At 38.9% G+C, this 18,973-nt stretch overlaps 1 protein-coding gene across 1 annotated transcript in view; it reads left to right on the plus strand.

Annotated features, from left to right (window-relative positions):
* Cenpi (centromere protein I) overlaps positions 1 to 18,973 on the plus strand; it is a 54,066-nt gene that overhangs the window by 12,440 nt on the left and 22,653 nt on the right. Inside the window, exons 7-14 of the mRNA XM_021188448.2 lie at positions 3,395 to 3,443; positions 3,735 to 3,781; positions 14,631 to 14,717; positions 15,050 to 15,178; positions 15,549 to 15,710; positions 15,940 to 16,060; positions 17,372 to 17,463; positions 18,456 to 18,573. Coding sequence (XP_021044107.1) covers positions 3,395 to 3,443; positions 3,735 to 3,781; positions 14,631 to 14,717; positions 15,050 to 15,178; positions 15,549 to 15,710; positions 15,940 to 16,060; positions 17,372 to 17,463; positions 18,456 to 18,573 — 805 coding nt within the window. The remainder of the gene's footprint in view (positions 1 to 3,394; positions 3,444 to 3,734; positions 3,782 to 14,630; positions 14,718 to 15,049; positions 15,179 to 15,548; positions 15,711 to 15,939; positions 16,061 to 17,371; positions 17,464 to 18,455; positions 18,574 to 18,973) is intronic.

Consider the following 18,973-nt stretch of genomic DNA (forward strand, 5'->3'; position numbering starts at 1 on the left):
TGTGTATCTGCCATGGTGGACTGTATGTGAGTGTGTGTGTGTATCTGCCATGGTGGACTGTATGTGAGTGTGTGTGTGTATCTGCCATGGTGGACGTATGGACATCAGAGAACAACTTTCAGGACTTGGTTCTCTCCTTCCACTGTGGGTTCCAGGGATCAACCTGAGGTCATCAGATTTCTGCTGCAGGTGCTTTGTGCCTGCTGAGCCATCTCACTGGTGCTATTTTCTGGTTTGTGTGTTTGAGACTGCGTGTCCTGTATAGTTCAGGATAACCGTGAATTCACTATCTTTCTGCCTTCTCAAAAGTGTGGGGGCTGTAGGTGTGAGTCAGTCACCATGGCTAGCAGCAAGGGGGTTAGCTTTTAAAAGTCATATTTCTCAAAAGTCATTTTCATAGTCTTTGATAGGACTCTGTGCAGTGACTCATATGTGGCAGTTAAATATTTGCCATCAAGGCAACCACAGCGTATGAGATGCATATGGATTTTTCCTTTCTAGATGTGATTAAAGGAGAATGTCAGATTCCCCATAATACCAGCTGGAGCCTCAGGCCAGCAATTGAATGGCATTCATTTTGTATTCAACGTGATGAATAGTGTTGCTAATGGCTCATATCCTAGGGGTGTGAGGTAATGAATTTGTACCAAAATCTAAATTCTTTCTTCTTCAAATTATGTTTAGAGTCTATCTGAATCCATTCCTAAGTGCAGAAAAAGCAGTTTAGAATATGCTATCCTTCAAAGTATAGGGTTATGACTACTAATATGCCAATTTGTTTAAAGACTATCATTGTGTTGTTTTTTGAAGTGTATTTATTATGTGTATGTATGTATGTACATGTGCATGCATGTGGGTATGCCTTAATTGTGTGAGTGTGGCTGTGCACTCAGCACTGCCAGCATGGAAAGACTAAGGGAACGTCTGCAAGTTGGTTCGTTCCTTCCAGTGCTCAGCCCAGGGATCAGGTTTGCACAGTCTGAGCTTTTATCTGCTCAGCCTTCTTTTCTGTTTCCACTAAATAGTTGACTCTTTTTTTTCTTTAAAGCTCTGGCTATCCTGGAACTCGCTACATAGCCAGGGTGGCTTGAACTCACAAGGATCTGCCTGTTTCTGCCTCTCAAGTCCTGGGATTAAAGTTGTGAGCCACCATGCCCATCTATAACTGATTTTTTTTCACTTTTGGTCATTGACAGCAAGTATTAACAAACTTAAAGTTCCAGAAGTAAATATTTTTATATGTGAGGGTCATATTATTTTAGTTACAGCAGATATAATTTCAAACTAGCTATTTGGCAATGCAGGGATGAGTGGGAGTGGCACCCACTCCCCCGCCTGCTTACCAGCCTGCCCATCCATCCACCATCCATCCACCATCCGTCATCCATTCATCATCCATCCATCATCCATCCATCCATCCATCCATCCATCCATCCATCCATCTGTCTGTGACAGGGTCTCAAGTATCTCATACTGGCTTCCTACTTGCTGTGTAGCTGAGGACTGTCTTAAACTTCTGATCTTATTTCTGCCACCAGAGTGCCAGGATTATAGGTCTGAACCAGCGGAGCTGTATGTAAACCCAGGGATTTATGCATGCTAGGTAAACCCTCTGTCGAGTGAACTATTCCTTCAGCGGATGGACACTTAAAATGAAGAAGATCGGTCATCCAGCAACTTAATAAAAATTGTACTGAGTGGGTTCTACTTGCCAGATTGTCGACAAGTTGTTCCTTAAATTTATGGTATAATTGGCTGGCGTTAGAACTCAGAGACAGCTTCTACTTAATGTGTCTAGAGCCCTGCACACAAAAGAATTCTGTCTATCCCATGGAAAATGAGGCACCACTGAAAATGATCTTTTGAATAGTATAACATAGAATAGAATGCTTTAAAGTGGGAAACCAGGACAAAAGTTTCAAAAATGTATTTGTGTGCACCTGAGTGTATATATTTGCACCTTGTGCAGACAGGAACCCAAGAAAGTCAGAGTGGGCATTAGGTCCCTCGGAACTAGAGTTACAGATGATTTTGAGCCACTTTGTTGTGTGCTGCAAATCAAAGTGGAATCGTTTGGAAGAATAAGTGCTCATAGCCTCTGAGCCATTGCTCTAGCCCCAAGGATAAAAGTTTTAATTTTGTATCTTAGTGTCTTAGTTAGGGTTTCTATTGTGAGAAGAGACACCATGACCAAGGCAACTCTTTTTTTCATAGCATTTTATATATTTAAACAATAATTTACATGGCTATATAATTCCTTAGTATTTTTCTATACTATTACTTAAGTTTCTCTATTTTTGAAGCAAAATTAAAATATTTTAATGTACTTTTACATGTAATTTTGTTTTCAATTACCAGAATATTCTTTGTTTCTTATATATAACTTTCATTTTATTTTATTATTGTTTTACCTATTCACTTTACATCCCACTCACTGCCCCCCTTCTGGTCATCCCCTCCCACAATCTTTCCTCCCATCCCCTTCCCCTTCTCTGAATGGATGGGGCCCCCTGAGTAGCCTCCAACCTTGGCACATCAAGTCTATGCTAGGTGAGATGCATCCTCTCCCACTGAGTCCAGACAAGGCAACCCAGCTAGAAGAACATAGCCCATGGTTAAGAAATAGCTTTTGGGACAGTCCCTGCTCCAGTTGTTTCAGGGACCCACATGAAAGCCAACCTACACATCTGGTTTAGTTCCTAGCAACCACAAGATGGCTCACAGCTGTCTGTAACTCTAGTTCCAGAAGATCCAATGTTCTCTTCTGGCCTTCATTGGCACCAGTTGGACATGTGGTGGATGGATAGATAGATAAATAGATAGATAGATAGGCAAGTAGTCATACAGAAAAGGCAAAACAATAATTCTCACTTGTCACCAATTGAAGCAGTTTCCTTAAAAAAAAATCACTGTCACAAACAGGTTTGAGCACACCTAGTCAGAAAATCTGAAATTGAAAGCATTTAAAAATTCAAATCTGACCTCCAAGTGTGCACATGCAAGAATGCATGCATTCATACATGTATGTGGGCCTATAACTCATGAAGATGAAAAGTGGGAAATGTCTTGCTTCATGCAACAAGCCATAGGCAAACACACATTAAAATCATTGTGGAAACTTAATTTTAAGTAAGCTATCTGTAAACAACAGTATGTGTAATTCACAAGTGAATTCTGTGTTTAGACTTAGGTACCATCCTTCAGCTTTTTCATTAAGTGCCTTGAAATGTCTCAGTTCATGTAATCACTGGTATCCAGCATTTTTGATAAGGAAATTATTGTTCAGTGAAAGCCTGAAATTCTTTTACTTAGCATGATTGACATTTGAGGAGGCTATGGTATGTTATTTTATCCAAACTAACGTCAATTTTCATTTTTTATTTTATTTTGACAGTGCCCTTATGTTTGCCATTTGTTATATTTACTGACCAAAAAGGAGAATGGTAAGTGTTTTCACCCCAGTTAAATTACTTTCGCTCCACAGACCCAGCATTTGCTTCATCCTTTATAAACTTAGAGAACTATTAACACTAGTTGTGTGACAACACTCCTTTTCTGAAAATTGGTTTTTTTAGTACTTTTATCTAAGAGTATCTGTACAGTCACTTGACTGAAGAGGTATTTATATTTTGAATGTGTTGTGAGAAATTATATGACTCAACATGGTGATTAAGTATAACTGACTTCTTTTGCTGAAGCAATTGCTGAGAACCACTTTTCTCTCTCTTTTCTAGTCAAACCATTTCGTGTGAGAAAATTGCTTGATCTCCAGGCCAAAATGGTGAGTGCAGCAAACACCCTGGAGAATCCATTTGTGCTTTGTGCTAGGTTTTGAGCTAAGCTTTGGAGACACAAAGCCCAGTGGTGAGTCATTAGCTTGAAGTAACTCACTTCCTGGAGAACTCAGCCAACAAAATGAAAACCATAATCAAAGCTGAGAGTGAATGTCAGTGCTTAGAAAAAAAGAGAAGTGTTCAGAGTTCTTGCCTAGCATGCATGAGGCCTTGCTTTAACCTCTAGTACCGTATGTTAATTTTTACCAAAAAGATGAGTTCAGTTAACCATAGGATAAGTCCTAAAGGTGAGATATGTGTTCTTTAAAAAAAATATGTTGTGTATATTTTTATATCTGTGTGTATGTATAGGTGTGTGTTTGGTTTTTTTTTTATTACTTTTATTTCTTTATAGTCCTGTCATTGCCCCCTTACTGATCTGCCCTCCCACAGTTCCTCATCTGGTTTCTCCTCCCCACTGTCTTAAAGAGGAGGTTCCCCCCTACCCACCTACCACCAGGCCTCACCACTCCCTGGGGCCTCAAGGTACTTCTCCCACTGAGGCCAGACCAGGCAGTCCTCTGCTGTATATGTGTCAGGGCCTTGGACCAGCTCCTGTATGCTGCCTGGTTGGTGGCTCAGTGCCTTAAAGATCTCAGGGGTCCATGCTAGTTGAGACAGCTGGTCTTCCTATGGGATCACCCTCCTCCTCATCTTCTTCCAGCTTTTCCCTAATTCAACCACAGGGGTCGGCAGCTTCTGTCCATTGGTTGGGTGTAAATATCTGCATCTGACTCTTTCAGTTGCTTGTTGGGCCTCTCAGAGGACAGCCATGCTAGGCTCCTGTCTGTAGACAAACCATAGCATCAGTAACAGTGTCAGGCCTTGGAGCCTCCCCGTGAGCTGGATCCCAACTTGGGCCTGTCACTGGACTGCCTTTCCCTCAGGCTCTTCTCCAGTTTTGTCCCTGCAGTTCTTTCAGACAGGAACAATTCTGGGCCATAAATTTTGACTGTAGAATGGCAACAAAGACTCAACACAACCTGTCTTTCTACTGGAGGTGGACTCTATGATTTCCCTCTCCCCACTGTAGGGCATTTCATCTAAGGTCCCTTTGAGTCCTGAGAGTCTCTCACCTCCCAGGTCTCTGATATGTTCTGGAGGGTCCCCCCACCTCCCACTCCACTTAGTTTCATATTTCCATTCATTCTGCTGAACCAACCTCAAGGCTTCTCTTCCTGTCTCTTCCCCCAATAGCTGCTAATCACGTTCTGCTTTCCCCTCCCCCTCTCCTCTTCCACCCAGGTCCCTCCATCCCTCTTCCTCCTGTGATTGCTTTCTTCTCCTTCCCAAGTGGGATTGAAGCATCCTCACTTGGGCACTTCTGCTTGTTAACCTTCTTGAATTCTATAGATTATTTCTTAGGTATTCTCTACTTTTTTTTTTTGGCTAATATCCACTTATTAGTGAGTACATACCCATGCACGTCCTGAGTCTGTGATGCCACACTCAGAATGATATTTTCTAGTTCCATCCATTTGCCTGCAAAACTCCAGATGTCCTCGTTCTTAATAGCAGAGTAATATTCCATTGTGTAAATGAACCACATTTTCTGTATCCATTCTTCTGTCGTGGGACATCTGGGTTGTTTCCAGCTTCTGGCTATCACAAATAAGGCTGCTATGAACATTTTGGAGCATGTGTCCCTTTGGTATGGAGGGGCATCTTTTGGGTATATTTCCAAGAGCAGTATAGCTGGGTCTTCAGGTAGATCTATTTCCAGTTTTCTGAGGAACCTCCAGATTGATTTCCAGAGTGACTGTACCAGCTTGCAATCCCACCAGCAATGGAGCAGTGTTCCTCTTTCTCCACATTCTTGCCAACATGTGCTGTCCCCTGAGGTTTTGATCTTAGCCATTCTGATTGGTGTAACATGGTAGGTGTCTCAGGGTCGTTTTGATTTACATTTCCCTGATGACTAAGGACTTTGACTATTTCTTTAATCGCTTCTCAGCCATTCAAGCATGTTCTGTAGTGAATCCTCTGTTTAACTCTGTGCCCTAGTTTTTGGTTGGGTTGTTTGGGTTTTTGGAGGTTTGTTTCTTAAGTTCTTTATATATTTTGGGTATTAGCTCTCTATTGGATGTGGAGTCAGTGAAGATTTTTTTCCTCCAGTGTGTAGGTTGCCAATTTGTCTTATTGACTGTGTCCTTTGCCTTACAGAACCTTTTCAGCTTCATGAGGTCCCATTTATCAGTTCTTGATCTCAGAGCCTTAGCCATTGGAGTTCTGTTTAGGAAATTACCACCACCACCACTACCACCCTCTTTGTTCCAATGAATTGATGGATCTTTCCCAATTTCTCTTCTATTAGATTCATTGTATCTGGTTTTAAGGCCCTTGATCCACTTGGACTTGAGCTTTGTGACAAATACAGGTCTATTTTCATTTTTCTACATGCAGGTTGCCAGTTAGATCACCACCATTTACTGAAGAAACTTTCTCTTTTTTGTTGCATATTTTGAGCTTCTTTGTCAAATATCAAGTGTCCATAAGTGTATGGGTTTATTTCTTGATCTTCAATTCTATTCCACTGATTGACCTGCCTGTCTCTGTGCCAGTAACATACAGTTTTTATCACCATTGCTCTGTAGTACAGCTTGAGGACAGGGTGATTCCCCCAGGAGTTCTTTTATTGTTAAGAATTGTTTTCACTATCCTGTTTTTTTTCCATATGAAATTGAGAATTTCTCTTTGCATGTCTGTGGAGATGTATGTTGGAATTTTGATGGTGGTTGCATTAAATCTGTAGATTGCTTTTGGTAGGATGGCCATTTTACTATGTTAATCCTACCAATCCATGAGCATGGGAGATCTCTCCATTTTCTGAGGACTTCTTCAATTTCTTTCTTGAGAGACTTGAAGTTTTGTCACACAGATTTTCACTTGTTTGGTTAGAGTCACACCAAGGTATTTTATATTATTTGTGACTATTGTGAAGGGTGTTATTTGCCTATTTTCTTTTTCAGTTCATTTATCATTTGTATAAAGGAAGGCTAATGATTTGTTTGAGTTAATATTTTATCCAGACACTTTGCTGAAGTTGTTTTTCAGCTGTAGAAGTTCTCTGGTAGAATTTTTGGGGTTGCTTATGTATGCTATCATATCATCTGCAAATAGTGATACCTTGTCCTCTTCTTTACCAATTTGTATCCCCTTTATCATCTCCTTTTGTTTTCAGATTGCTCTGGCTAGGACTTCAAGTACTACATTGAATAGGTAGGGAGAAAGTGGGTAGCCTTGCCTAGTTCCAGATTTTATTGGGATTGCTTCTTGTTTCTGTCCATTTAATTTGATATTGGCTGTTGGTTTGCTGTATATTGCTTTTATTATGTTTAGGTATGGGCCTTGAATACCAATTTCTCCAATACTTTTAATGTGAAGGGGTGTTGTGTGTTGTCAAATGCTTTTTCAGCAACTAATGAGATGATCATGTGATTTTTTTTCTTTGAGTTTTTTTATATAGTAGATTACGTTAATGGATTTTCGTGTACTGAACCAATCTTTCATCCCTGGGATGAAGCCTACTTGATTATGGTGAATGATGGTTTTAATGTGTTCTTGTATTCAGTTTGTGAGAATTAGATTGAGTATTTTTACATTGATATTCATAAGTGAAATTGGTCTGAAGTTCTATTTCTTTGTTAGGTCTTTATGTGGTGTAGATATCAGCATAAATGTCGCTTCATAGAACAAATTAGGTAGTGTTCCTTCTGTTCCTATTTTGTAAAATAGTCTGAAGAATATTGGTATTAGGTCTTTCAAGGTCTGATAAAATTATGCACTAAACCCATCTGGACCTGGGATTTTTTTTTTTTTTTGGTTGGGAGACTTTTAATGACTGCTGCTATTTCTTTAGGGGCTATGGGACTGTTTAGATGGTTTATCTGATCCTGATTTAACTTTGGTACATGGTATCTATCTAGAAAATCTTCCATTTCATCCAGATTTTCCAATTTTGTTGAGTATAGGCTTTTGTAGTAGGATCTNATGATTTTTTGAATTTTCTTGGTTTCTGTTGTTATATCTCCCTTTTCTTTTCTGATTTTATTAATTTGGATACTGTCTCTGTGCCCTCTGGTTAGTCTNNCTAAGGGTTTATCTATCTTGTTGTTTTTCTCAAAAAACCAGCTTTTGGTTTTGTTGATTCTTTGTATAGTTCTCTTTGTTTCTATTTGGTTGATTTTTGGCCCTGAGTTTGACTATTTACTGCCTTCTCCTCTTGAGTGTGTTTGCTTCTTTTTGTTCTAGAGTTTTTAGATGTGCTGTTAGGTTGCTAGTGGAAAATCTCTCCAATTTCTTTAAGAGGGCACTTAGTGCTGTGAATGTTCCTCTTAGGACTGCNTTCATTGTGTCCCATAAGTTTGGGTATGGTATGTCATCATTTTCATTGAATGCCAGGAAGTCTTTAGTTTCTTGATTTCTTCTCTGATCAAGTTATCATTGAGTAGATAGTTGTTCAGCTTCTGTGTGTATGTGGGCTTTCTGTTGTTGTTGTTTTTGTTTTTGTTGTTGTTGAAGACCAGCCTCAGTCCATGGTGGTCAGAGTACATGGGATTAATTCAGTATACTTGTATCTGTTGAGTTTTGTTTTGTGTCTGATTATATGGTCAATTTTGGAGAAGGTACCATGAGGTGCTGAGAAGAAGGTGTAGTCTTTTGTTTTAGGGTGAGATCTGTCCTGGTAACCTCTATTATTTTCAATGTGTCTCTGTTTAGTTTCTGTTTCAATGACTTGTTCATTGGAGAGAGCAGGGTGTTGAAGTCTCTTACTATTATTGCGTGGGGTTCTATATGCGTTTTGAGCTTTAGTAAAGTTTCTTTTATGAATGTGGGTGCCCTTGCATTTGGGGCATAGATGTTCGGAATTGAGAGTTCATCTTGGTGGATTTTTCCTTTGAATATGAAGTGTCCTTCCCCATTTCGCTGAATAACTCTTGGCTGAAAATCTCTTTAATTGGATATTAGGATGATGATCCCCACTTGTTTCTTGGAACCATTTGCTTGGAAACCTCTTTTCCACCCTTTTACTCTGAGATAGTGTCTGTCTTTGTTATTGTGGTGTGTTTCTCGTATACAGCAAAAGGCTGGATCCTGTTTGTGTATCCAGTCTGTTAGCTTATGTCTTTTTATAGGGGAATTGAGTTTGTTAATATTGAGAGATAGTAAAGACAGATGATTGTTAGTTTTTGTTATCTTTGTTGTTGTAGGTGGCATTATGTGCATGTGATTCTCTCTTTTTGGTTTTGTTGTGAGATAATATCTTGTGTTTTCTTTGGTATAGGTACCCTCCTTCTGTTGGAATTTTCCAGAATCCTCTGTAGGACTGGATTGGTAGATAGATATTGTTTAAATCTGATTTTGTCATGGGATATTTTTATCTCTCTATCTATTATAATTGAGAGTCTTGCTGGGTATAGTAGCCTGGGCTGGCATTTGTGTTCTCTTAGGGTCTGTATAACATCTGTCCAAGATCTTCTGACTTTCATAGTCTCTGGTGAGAAGTCTGATGTAATTCTTTGATAGTCTGGTGAGAAGTCTGATGTAATTCTGATAGGTCTGCCTTTATATGTTACTTGACCTTTTTCCCTTGCTGCTTTTAATATTCTGTCTTTGTTTTGTGCATTTCATGTTTTGACTATTATGTGATGGTTGGAATTCCTTTTCTTGTCCAATCTATTTGGAGTTCTGTAGGCTTTTATGTTTATGGGCATCTCTTTCTTTAGGTTAGGGAAGTTTTCTTCTATAATTTTATTGAAGATGTTTACTGGCCCTTTAAGATGAGAATCTTCACTCTCTTCTATACCTGTTATCCTTAGGTTTGGTCTTCTCATTGTGTCCTGGATTTCCCAGATGGTTTGGGTTAGGAGCTTTTTGCATTTTGCATTTTCTTTCTTGTGTCAATGTTTTCTATGGTATCTTCTATACCTGAGATTCTCTCTTCTATCTCTTTGTAGTCTGTTGGTGATGCTTGCATCTATGACTCCTGATCTCTTTCCTAGGTTTTCCATTTCCAGGTTTGCCTCCATTTGTGTTTTTTTATTGTTTCTACTTCCACTTTTAGGTGTTGGACCGCTTTGTTCAGTTCTTTCATCAGTTTGATTATGTTTTCCTGTATTTCTGGCCTGGGTGTCTCTGTCTGGAGCCTGCCTCCTGTGTCACTGGGTTGCTGCAGGTTTCCTGGGAGACCTGTGGCCCTGGCTACAGCAGATTGCCTGGGAGGCGTTCAGACCATGGGGTCTTCAGAGGGGCATACACACTGATGATCTGTTGCCCTGGGTACAGCAGATCTCTGGGGAGGCCTTCAGAGTGTGGGATCTTCAGATGGACAGACAAGCTGATGGGCTTCCCTGGCAGAAGGTGCAGACTGGAAGGGCTGTGTGTTTGTTCATGTATGTGCGTTGGGGGTGGTGGTGTATGTGCAGGACAGAAGACAACATAATATATCATTTTTCAAATGCTGCCTGCAGTTTTTGAGACAGTTTTTTTTTTTTGTCCTGAAATTTACCGTATGGGTTAGGCTGGTTGGTCAGAGAGTCGCAGGGATCTACCTGTCTCTCCCTCCTCAGTGTGGTGATTTCAAACATATGCCCCTCCCCCCCATCTTCGGCTCTTTAATTCTTTAGTTCTGAGATGGAACTCAGGTCATTTATACTTATAAGAAAATCCCTGTACTGAACTTTTCTCTAATTCCATAAATACATTTTCTGGCAAAACATTCCGTGCTTGTTTTCCCAACACGTAGGAAGCAGAGGCAGAAGGATTACTTGGACTACATAACGATCTTCTATGTAAAACTAAAACAAGCCCAGCTCAAGCCCAGCTCAAACACTGTAGTGAGTTTACAGGTGCCAGAAGATGTTTTCAACATTGATTAAACAGTTTAATTTAGTTATAAATAATCAACAAATATATGAAAAAATGTCCAGTATCATTAGCCATAGGGAAATGCATATCACTACTAAAAGATACTGTCTCATCAAAGTTGGAATGGCTGTTATCAGCCCTTCCCACCCACAAATCAATTGCTAGTGTGAATAATGGGGACTGGTTTTGCTCATTTGTTTGAAAGTCTTTAAAAATCCCATTTCTTCTATACTTATTTATTTATTTATTTATTTATTTATATATATGGGGTGGGTGGGTGTAGATGTACACATGTGGGCGCTACATGCCATAGTTTACATGTGGCTGTCAGGAAAGCTAGAAGAGTCATTTCCCTCAGTTATCTCCTTCCACCATGTCAGTCTGAGATGCAAACTCAGGTTTTCAGGCTTTGCAGGAAGTACTTTTTTATCTATTTTCTTGCCAGCCCTTTTGGAACTTTTACAATTACTTTTTAAAGTTATTATACAAAATAAGGGGTTTGGTTATGGTATTTTACTTTGTTCTTTTCTTTTTATTTTCTCTATCACTAGTGATTTCATGTCATATCCATGTGCATATACACATATATGTCCATGTATAGAGAGTTCTACACAAATTCTACATATTAGAGAAGCATGGAATATTTTGTTTATCTTCTTTCTCAAATTAACTCTCTTTTCCCCTTATTTCACACATTTGTCCCCTTCATAGGCTTTGTTTTAATTTTACATCATATATATATATATATATATATATATATATATGCGACATTTAATATGTGTGTATATATGTACATACACATGCACACCACGCCACACCATACCTATATCTTTTTGAGCCTGGGTCTTTCCATGAAGACCTAGTTCTCTAGAAATGTGCTCTGTAGACCTGGCTGGTCTTAAACTTTTGCCAGTTTTCCTGCCTCTGCCTCTCCAGTGCCGGGAGCACAGGCAGATGCTATTGTGGCTGGCTAATATATTTATATGTAATTCTAGATTCCTCATAGAAGCAAAGACATGACATTTCTCTTAGTCTGACTTATTTCATTCATCATGATCTCTAGATCATCTATTTTCAAATGATATGAATTTTCTTCTTTATGGGTGAGTAAAATGCCATTGTGCGTGTTTGTCACATTATCTTTATCAATTGGCCTTTATTGACATCTTGGTTCCATATTTTTAAAAAATGTAAAATTTATTTATTTTATGTATGTGTTTTCCTGCACGTGTGTGTGTGTGTGTGTGTGTGTGTGTGTGTGTGTGTGTGTGTGTATACCACAGGCATGCAATGCCCACAGAGGCCAGAAGAGGGCAGCAGATTCCTAGAATTGGAGTTACCAAACAGCTGTTAACTTCCATGTAGTGTCTCTATAACCGCTTAGGTACATATTTTTGCTACTGTGAATATGCAACAATAAACATGTATGCGCACGTGTGTCTCTGATGCCTGATTTAACCCCCTTCGGGTGTATGCCCATGAGTGGTATCACTGATCCTGAAGTCGGATCTATTTTTAGTTAAAAAAGAAAAAGAAACTCATTTATTATTGGCGGGGATTTAAATTAGTACAGCCATTAGGAAGAGCATATGGAATCTCCTCCCCCCCCAAAAAAAACCCTAAAAATAGAGCTACCATACAATGTAGTGCTCTAGGTTCGCATGGAAAGCGAATGAAGTCAACATAGCAAAGCGGTCCTTGTATTCCTTTACTTATGTGGCACTTATTGTGGTATGATAGAACCAGCCGAGGTACTTGTCTGTAAAGGACTGAATAAAAAGGACATTTTAAATATGTAAAATGGAATATGTTCAGCCATAAAGAAGAATGAAATCTTATTGCAGCAAATTGGATGACACTAGAAGACATTAAGGATGAACAAAAGGAGCCAGACACAAAGACTAATATCACATGTTAAAAAGTGTCCGTGTTAATATGGAGTATTAATATCAATTAAAAGAATATATTAGAGGGATACAGGGAGGTAGGGCTATTGTAGTAGTCAACAGTGCAATGAAAAATTCAAGCTGTATTAAGCTGTTATGCTGAACAGTGATATTAAATCCAATTAATGTTTTATATATACATATAATGTTAATAAAAATAAAAGGTTAAAAATAAAAACTTAAGTTTTGGGGCAGGGGGTAGCTTAGTTGATAGAGTGCTTACTTAGTATGCACAAAGCTCTGAGTTCAAATCCTAGAACCACTTAAAAGTGGACATTATGGCGTGTACCTGTAATCCTAGCATTTGGGAAGTAGAGACTGGCGAATCAGCAGTTTAAGGTCATTTTCAGCTACATAGCAAGTTTGAAGCCAGTCTGGGTTACATGAGTGTCTGTGAGTGGAATAAAGTCATATTCCATCTCATGTTTAAGTTAACAATTGACCATATACAATGGTGTGTACCATAGAGCCTAATTATTTAACAATAGGCCATCCCATGTAAGGTTAAGTGTTAAGTAGATTCTATTGCTGTGATAAAACACCATGACCAAAAGAAACTTTCCAAGGAAAGATTTTATTAGCTTACAGTTTATGTAGTCCATATTGGGGGGACATTAGGGTCGGAGCTGAAGTAGAGGCCATGGAGGAATATGGCCTACTACTGGCTTGTTCCCATGGCTTTCTTAGTCTACTTTCTTATATGGCCCAGGATGACTCTGTCCATAGTATTGTGGGCTTTCCCACAACAATCATTAATCAAGAAAATGCCTATAGACTTGCCTCCAGGCAGTGTGACAGAGACATTTCCTTTAAAAACTAATTTTTAAAAATTATTTATGTATATAGATGTTCTGCCAGTATGCATATCTGCACAGTGCTTATAGAGTGCCCTGGAGACCTGAAAAGGTGACAGAGTGCCCCCACTGGAGTTACATATAGTTGTGAACTGTCACGTAGGTGCTGAAAATCTAACTTGGGTCCTCTGGAAGAACAATCAGTGCTAGTTAGCTCTGGAGGCATTTTCTCAATTGCGATGTTTCTCTTTCAGCCAACTCTAGCTTGTGTTAAATTGATAAAGAACTAACCAGAAGAAGGATGTTCACACAGTCACAAACTCACTCACAATGCATTTCTCGTAATACATCCTCATGAGTTTTATGACTACTGTGTTTCTAAGTGTTATTTGCTGTCTTACTTTTTATAGTATTCAATTCAGCAGAAATTTTAATGTCTTAAAAAGACTAAGTTACTTACTTAGATTTTGAATGAGACACTTTTTTTTAGTAATCTGCTGTATTAAATGTAGGCATCCAGCAGCAATGACTGCTTTAATTGTGAAGTCTCTGTGTGTGTGTGTGTGTGTGTGTGTGTGTGTGTGTGTGCGTGCGCGCATATGCACTCACATGTACATGTTGTATTATAGATGTGTGTGAGTGTGTGTGTATGTGCGTGTGTGCTCGCTATGGTATGCTTATGGAGGGCAGAGGACAATTTGCTATAGTTGGTTTTCTCTTTCTACCATTCAGGTCCCAGGAGTGAACTCATGGCATCAGGCAGTTGCCTTTACCCACCGAGCCATCTTATCAGTCCCTATCCACCTTTTTTTGAGCTAGGACATTTTCACTAGTCGAGCTTGTAAAGTAGGCGAGGCTGGCTGGCAAGTGACCTACTGGGGCAAGTCAACCGTAGGATCTACCTGGCTCTGCATACCACCACACTCGACTTTTTAAAACTTGGTGCTTCTTATGTAGACCCGGCTGGTTCTGAACCCATGGACTTTCCACTTCTGTTTGCTGATTGTTGGGAAGTGCTTGCCACCATGCCATACTTTTTTTTTAGCTTCTTTTTATAGTTCTGTTACATTGTAAAATTGGAGTCTAAAGGTTTAGACTTGGTTTATTATTGTTACCTTTTGTTTAACATGAGCTCTAAGTTTGCATTTGGCCACTGAGTTGAAAAATGAAAAATTCTTACTTTATTTCAGGGAATGCAGCCCCACCTCCAGGCTTTGTTGTCACTGTATAAGTCCTTCGCTCCTACTTTGATTTCTGTATCTTTGCCTGTAAGGAAGGTAAGGGATTACTGAAGGACAAGTCCTACAGAGATCGAATACATTTTTGTTTATTTTGCTTTGGGAAATGGTTGTGGTGTGATAACTTAAGCTGGCCTCAAACTCATCTTTCTTTCTTTGTTTCTCAAATGCTGGGACTACAGATTTGCACCACAAGCTTGGCAAAATGCACTGTTTTTCATGAACTTAATTTAAAGATTTGAACTAAAACATTAAATGGATTTATAAGAATACAGATATTTCATAATCAATATGCATTCAGTTAAGAATTTTAGACTCAATTGCTCTGATTTATGAGTACCTAATCCTCTTTTCTTTACCTAAATTTATAGGTATTTTTCAATAATTCAAAAAATCTGTGGACTTCAGCTCTCCTTGCTGTGAGGCTAAGGAACCAGGGAGCTTTTCCAGAACCTCTAAAACTTCCATTAGGTCCAACTATGGGCCGGTCTCTAAAAAGAGTAAGTAATCTAAAGTACCAAAGGATGTGTGGCTTTAAAAATGGTAACCATTCAGGTGGTGGTGAACATAGATATTTAAATAGATTTTGACAATCTAGTATTCTATGCAAACCACATCCTGACTCCCATTAAGTGAAACATCTTAACCGATTTTACAGATTTATTTACTTTTTAATCTATTTATTTTTGAGATTGTATTTTTCTAAAATGTAGCCTGGATGGCTGAAACTTGCTATGTTGACTAGACTTGGCTTCTGCCTTCTGACTGTTGGGATCAAGAGAGTGTACCGCCATTTCTGACTTGCTTTTGCCTTTTTAAAACTGTCTTTTGATGCATTGAGAAATTGTTGTATTATCTTTTTTCCTTAAGAAATGGAATTTTCACTCAGTTATACCAGCACTAAATTCTGCTAACAAAGAATATGGAGAGAAGAAGACGAGTCTGTTTGATTATCTCAGCAGTGATAGATCACTTCCACTAGAACAGCTTCAGAGTTTCCCTCAGCTTTTAGAGAACATTCATTGTTTAGAGGTATGTGACTGGAGCAGCTGCTGATTCGGATTTTCTGTTTGATCTGGAGAGCCTCTTTTTTCAGTACTTGGGACTGAACTCAGCCTCACACATGCTAGGGAACGACTCTCCACTGAACCTTATCCCAGACCCCAGACCCTTGATTTTTGTTGTCTGTTTCCTAGATACTGTTTTACTTCTCGCTGTAGCATACGTTTCCTATACTAACTGACTTGTTCCATCTTTATAGCTACCTTCTCAGATGTGCTCGGTGCTAAACAGCCCTCTGCTACTTCACTATATTAATTGTGTCAAAGATGAGTCAGTCTTACTGAGGATCTCTTATTGGTTGAGTCAAACATTACAAGAAGGTAAGAATCGATGCTGCTCTAAAACATTAGGTAAATTAGAAACGAAGAAGATAGTAAACAGCTTCCTTATTCTAAATTAAAAATCCTAGAATTTTATATATTTATATATTTATAGAAATGTTATAATCACTTCTCTAGTAATCATATATCCTGAACATGAATACTTGTAGTGTTATCATTTAAAGACAATAAAAAAGGAGTGGTATTAAGTAAACCCTGCTATATGAGCATCAGACTTGACCAGATGACTGGTCGTAATCTCAGGGTTCTTTGGATTCCTAGGAACTGGCAAGAGTGATGAGATCAGTATTAAGCCAACTGAGAAAAAGTCAATTTGCAAGACAGAGTATTACCTTTTATTGTATAATAGACTTGCTTGTTTCTGGTGACCAGCATGGTCATGTGTAGCAAATCAAGTCCTGCCTCTAATAGCACATTGGGTATTAGAGAGCTGAAGGAAGTGACAGCAGGGAGGCTTTCATGCATGCCCTAGTAAAACCTGACTCCTTTCTTGCCATTTTTCTCTTGGAATTTTGCTATCACAAGTGTTTATTTCTTAGATAAGCAATTTTTGACTATTCACAACTTTGCAATCAGTTTTAGTCTCTATGATGAGTGTTCCTTTGATTTAGAGTCTTTATTCCCAGCACTCAGGAGGCAGAGGCAGGCGGATTTCTGAGTTCGAGGCCAGCCTGGTGTACAAAGTGAGTTCCAGGACAGCCAGGGCTACACAGAGGAACCCTGCCTCGAAAAACAAAACAAAAAAAGAGTCTTTTCTTTCTTTTTTTTTTTTGAGACAGGGTTTCTCTGTATAGCCCTGACTGCCCTGGAACTCACTTGGTAGACCAGGCTGGCCTCGAACTCAGAAATCCACCTGCCTCTGCCTCCCGAGTGCTGGGATTAAAGACCTGTGCCACCAGGCCCGGCTAAGAGTCTTTTCTTTACAGGAAATTTGATACAATTAATTCAATTTTTATTTTGAAACTTCCTACTACTTGTAGCTTATATTCAGCTCCCCCTATCTATTTTCAACCATGTATTTATAGTCACTTGGATTTTTGTGACATGAAGCTAATATTATCCATTGTAAGTGAACTTTTCCAGTGTTTTTCCTGTAAGCTTTCCCCTATGTTACCACGTTTGCTGACTATCACTTCCAAATCCCTGTTGAAATCTGCAGGGTCACAGCCAGCTTATCTTACGACTTTTCAATTTGTCATTTCTTTGTCACTACAGAGTAGTCATACATATATTCTGTATCATTTTTATTATTGTCTGATCAGATGCTAATATTTATGATTTCTTCTCTAGAATGTGTGTGGTATAGTATGAATAATTATGAACAAGAAAAGGAATTTATAAACTTTCTGGACATGGTCATCAGGGTGCAGTGCTTCTTACAAGTAAGGTTGAGTTTGCTTTCTAGTGATTCCATCATTCTTACGATTTATTTGGATGTTGACTGTAAGTATTTTCTTAAGTATCTGACATTCTTCTTTTTTGGAGATACAGTCTTATGTATCACAGACATTCACCTGATATTTTGCAGTATTGGGGATCAAACCAAGGGCCTTGTGCATACTAAGCAAGCATCCTACCAACTGCACCGTACCCGAAGCCCTGGTACCTGGTGTCATCAATTTTTATTTTTATTTCCTAATTTTCCTTATTCTTGGCATCTTTTAAAAATAATATTTGTTCAAATTAAAATTTAGAGAGCCAAGTTGGACTGATGTTTATTTTTGTATGATTATATTTGAAGAAGGAATAAGTTAAAATTTTTAGATATGATGGAAATTTCTATAATTATAAGGAAATAAATGATTTGATGCATTCAATTAATTGAATTATCCAGGCCTATAGATCTTATAGGGTTGGTTACTCATTGTATTCATTCTGGGGAGGTTGGGGCAAGTACTTGCCATCCAACCAAGGGCCTTGTGCATACTAGGTGAGCCCTTATTCTACTACTGCTCCATATCCTCGGCCCATGGCTTGTGTTCTTTTCAGTTAATTAATTTATTAATCCTTTGACGGGGCCTCACTAGCCCAGGCTCACCTTGATGTTAGTAAGCAGCCGAGAATGAGTCTGAATATTGGGATTACAGGTGTTCATGACCACATCCAGTTTAGGCGGTTCTGGATGTTAGGCAAGCACCCCGACTGAGCAGCTCCAGCCCATGACTTTATAGCTACAAACGTTTTAGAGCCTGACATATGTTCTAGCAGGTGTAATTTTGTTCTGGGAATCTCCAACTTGCACTTGAAGCTGGACCTCATATATTGACATTATCTAGATGCCCTCATGAATCTGAAACAACTGTAGCACAAAATAAAATGATTGTTAGAGGCTTTGTGATTCTATACAAGGTTTTAAGATCATCGTGTATTTCAGGAGGGATTTTACTCCTGTGAGGCATTCCTGTATAAAAGCCTGCCTCTCTGGGATGGCTTCTCTTGTCGCTCACAGTTCCTTCAGCTTCTGGTCTGGATTCCGTTCAGTAGCTTCTCTGGTATGTACCATGAAAACTTATCAGTTACTTTCCTTCTGTGATTTAACACCATGACTGAGACAACTTAGAGTTGATTTTGGTTTACTGTTCCAGAGCGTTAGAATCCATGACAGTAGGCATGAAGATAGGGTCAGGAATCTAAGGGCTTGCATCAAAAAGCATCAGGATGAGGCAGAGATTAAATGGATTAAGAATGGCGCTAGGTTTTGAAGCCTTAAAGCCCACCTCCACTGACATAAAGATTTCTAAATCTACTTGAATAGTGTCACCATTTGGGGACCGAGCATTCAAACCTTAGCTTATGGGGGACATTTTTATTGAAACCACCACAATTTGAACTTATTTGATTCAATGTAATATAAGAAAATTAAAGATTTTTGAATCCTCTTTTATTTTCTAT

Source organism: Mus pahari, chromosome X (assembly GCF_900095145.1).
Source record: "Mus pahari chromosome X, PAHARI_EIJ_v1.1, whole genome shotgun sequence".
NCBI lineage: Eukaryota > Metazoa > Chordata > Mammalia > Rodentia > Muridae > Mus > Mus pahari.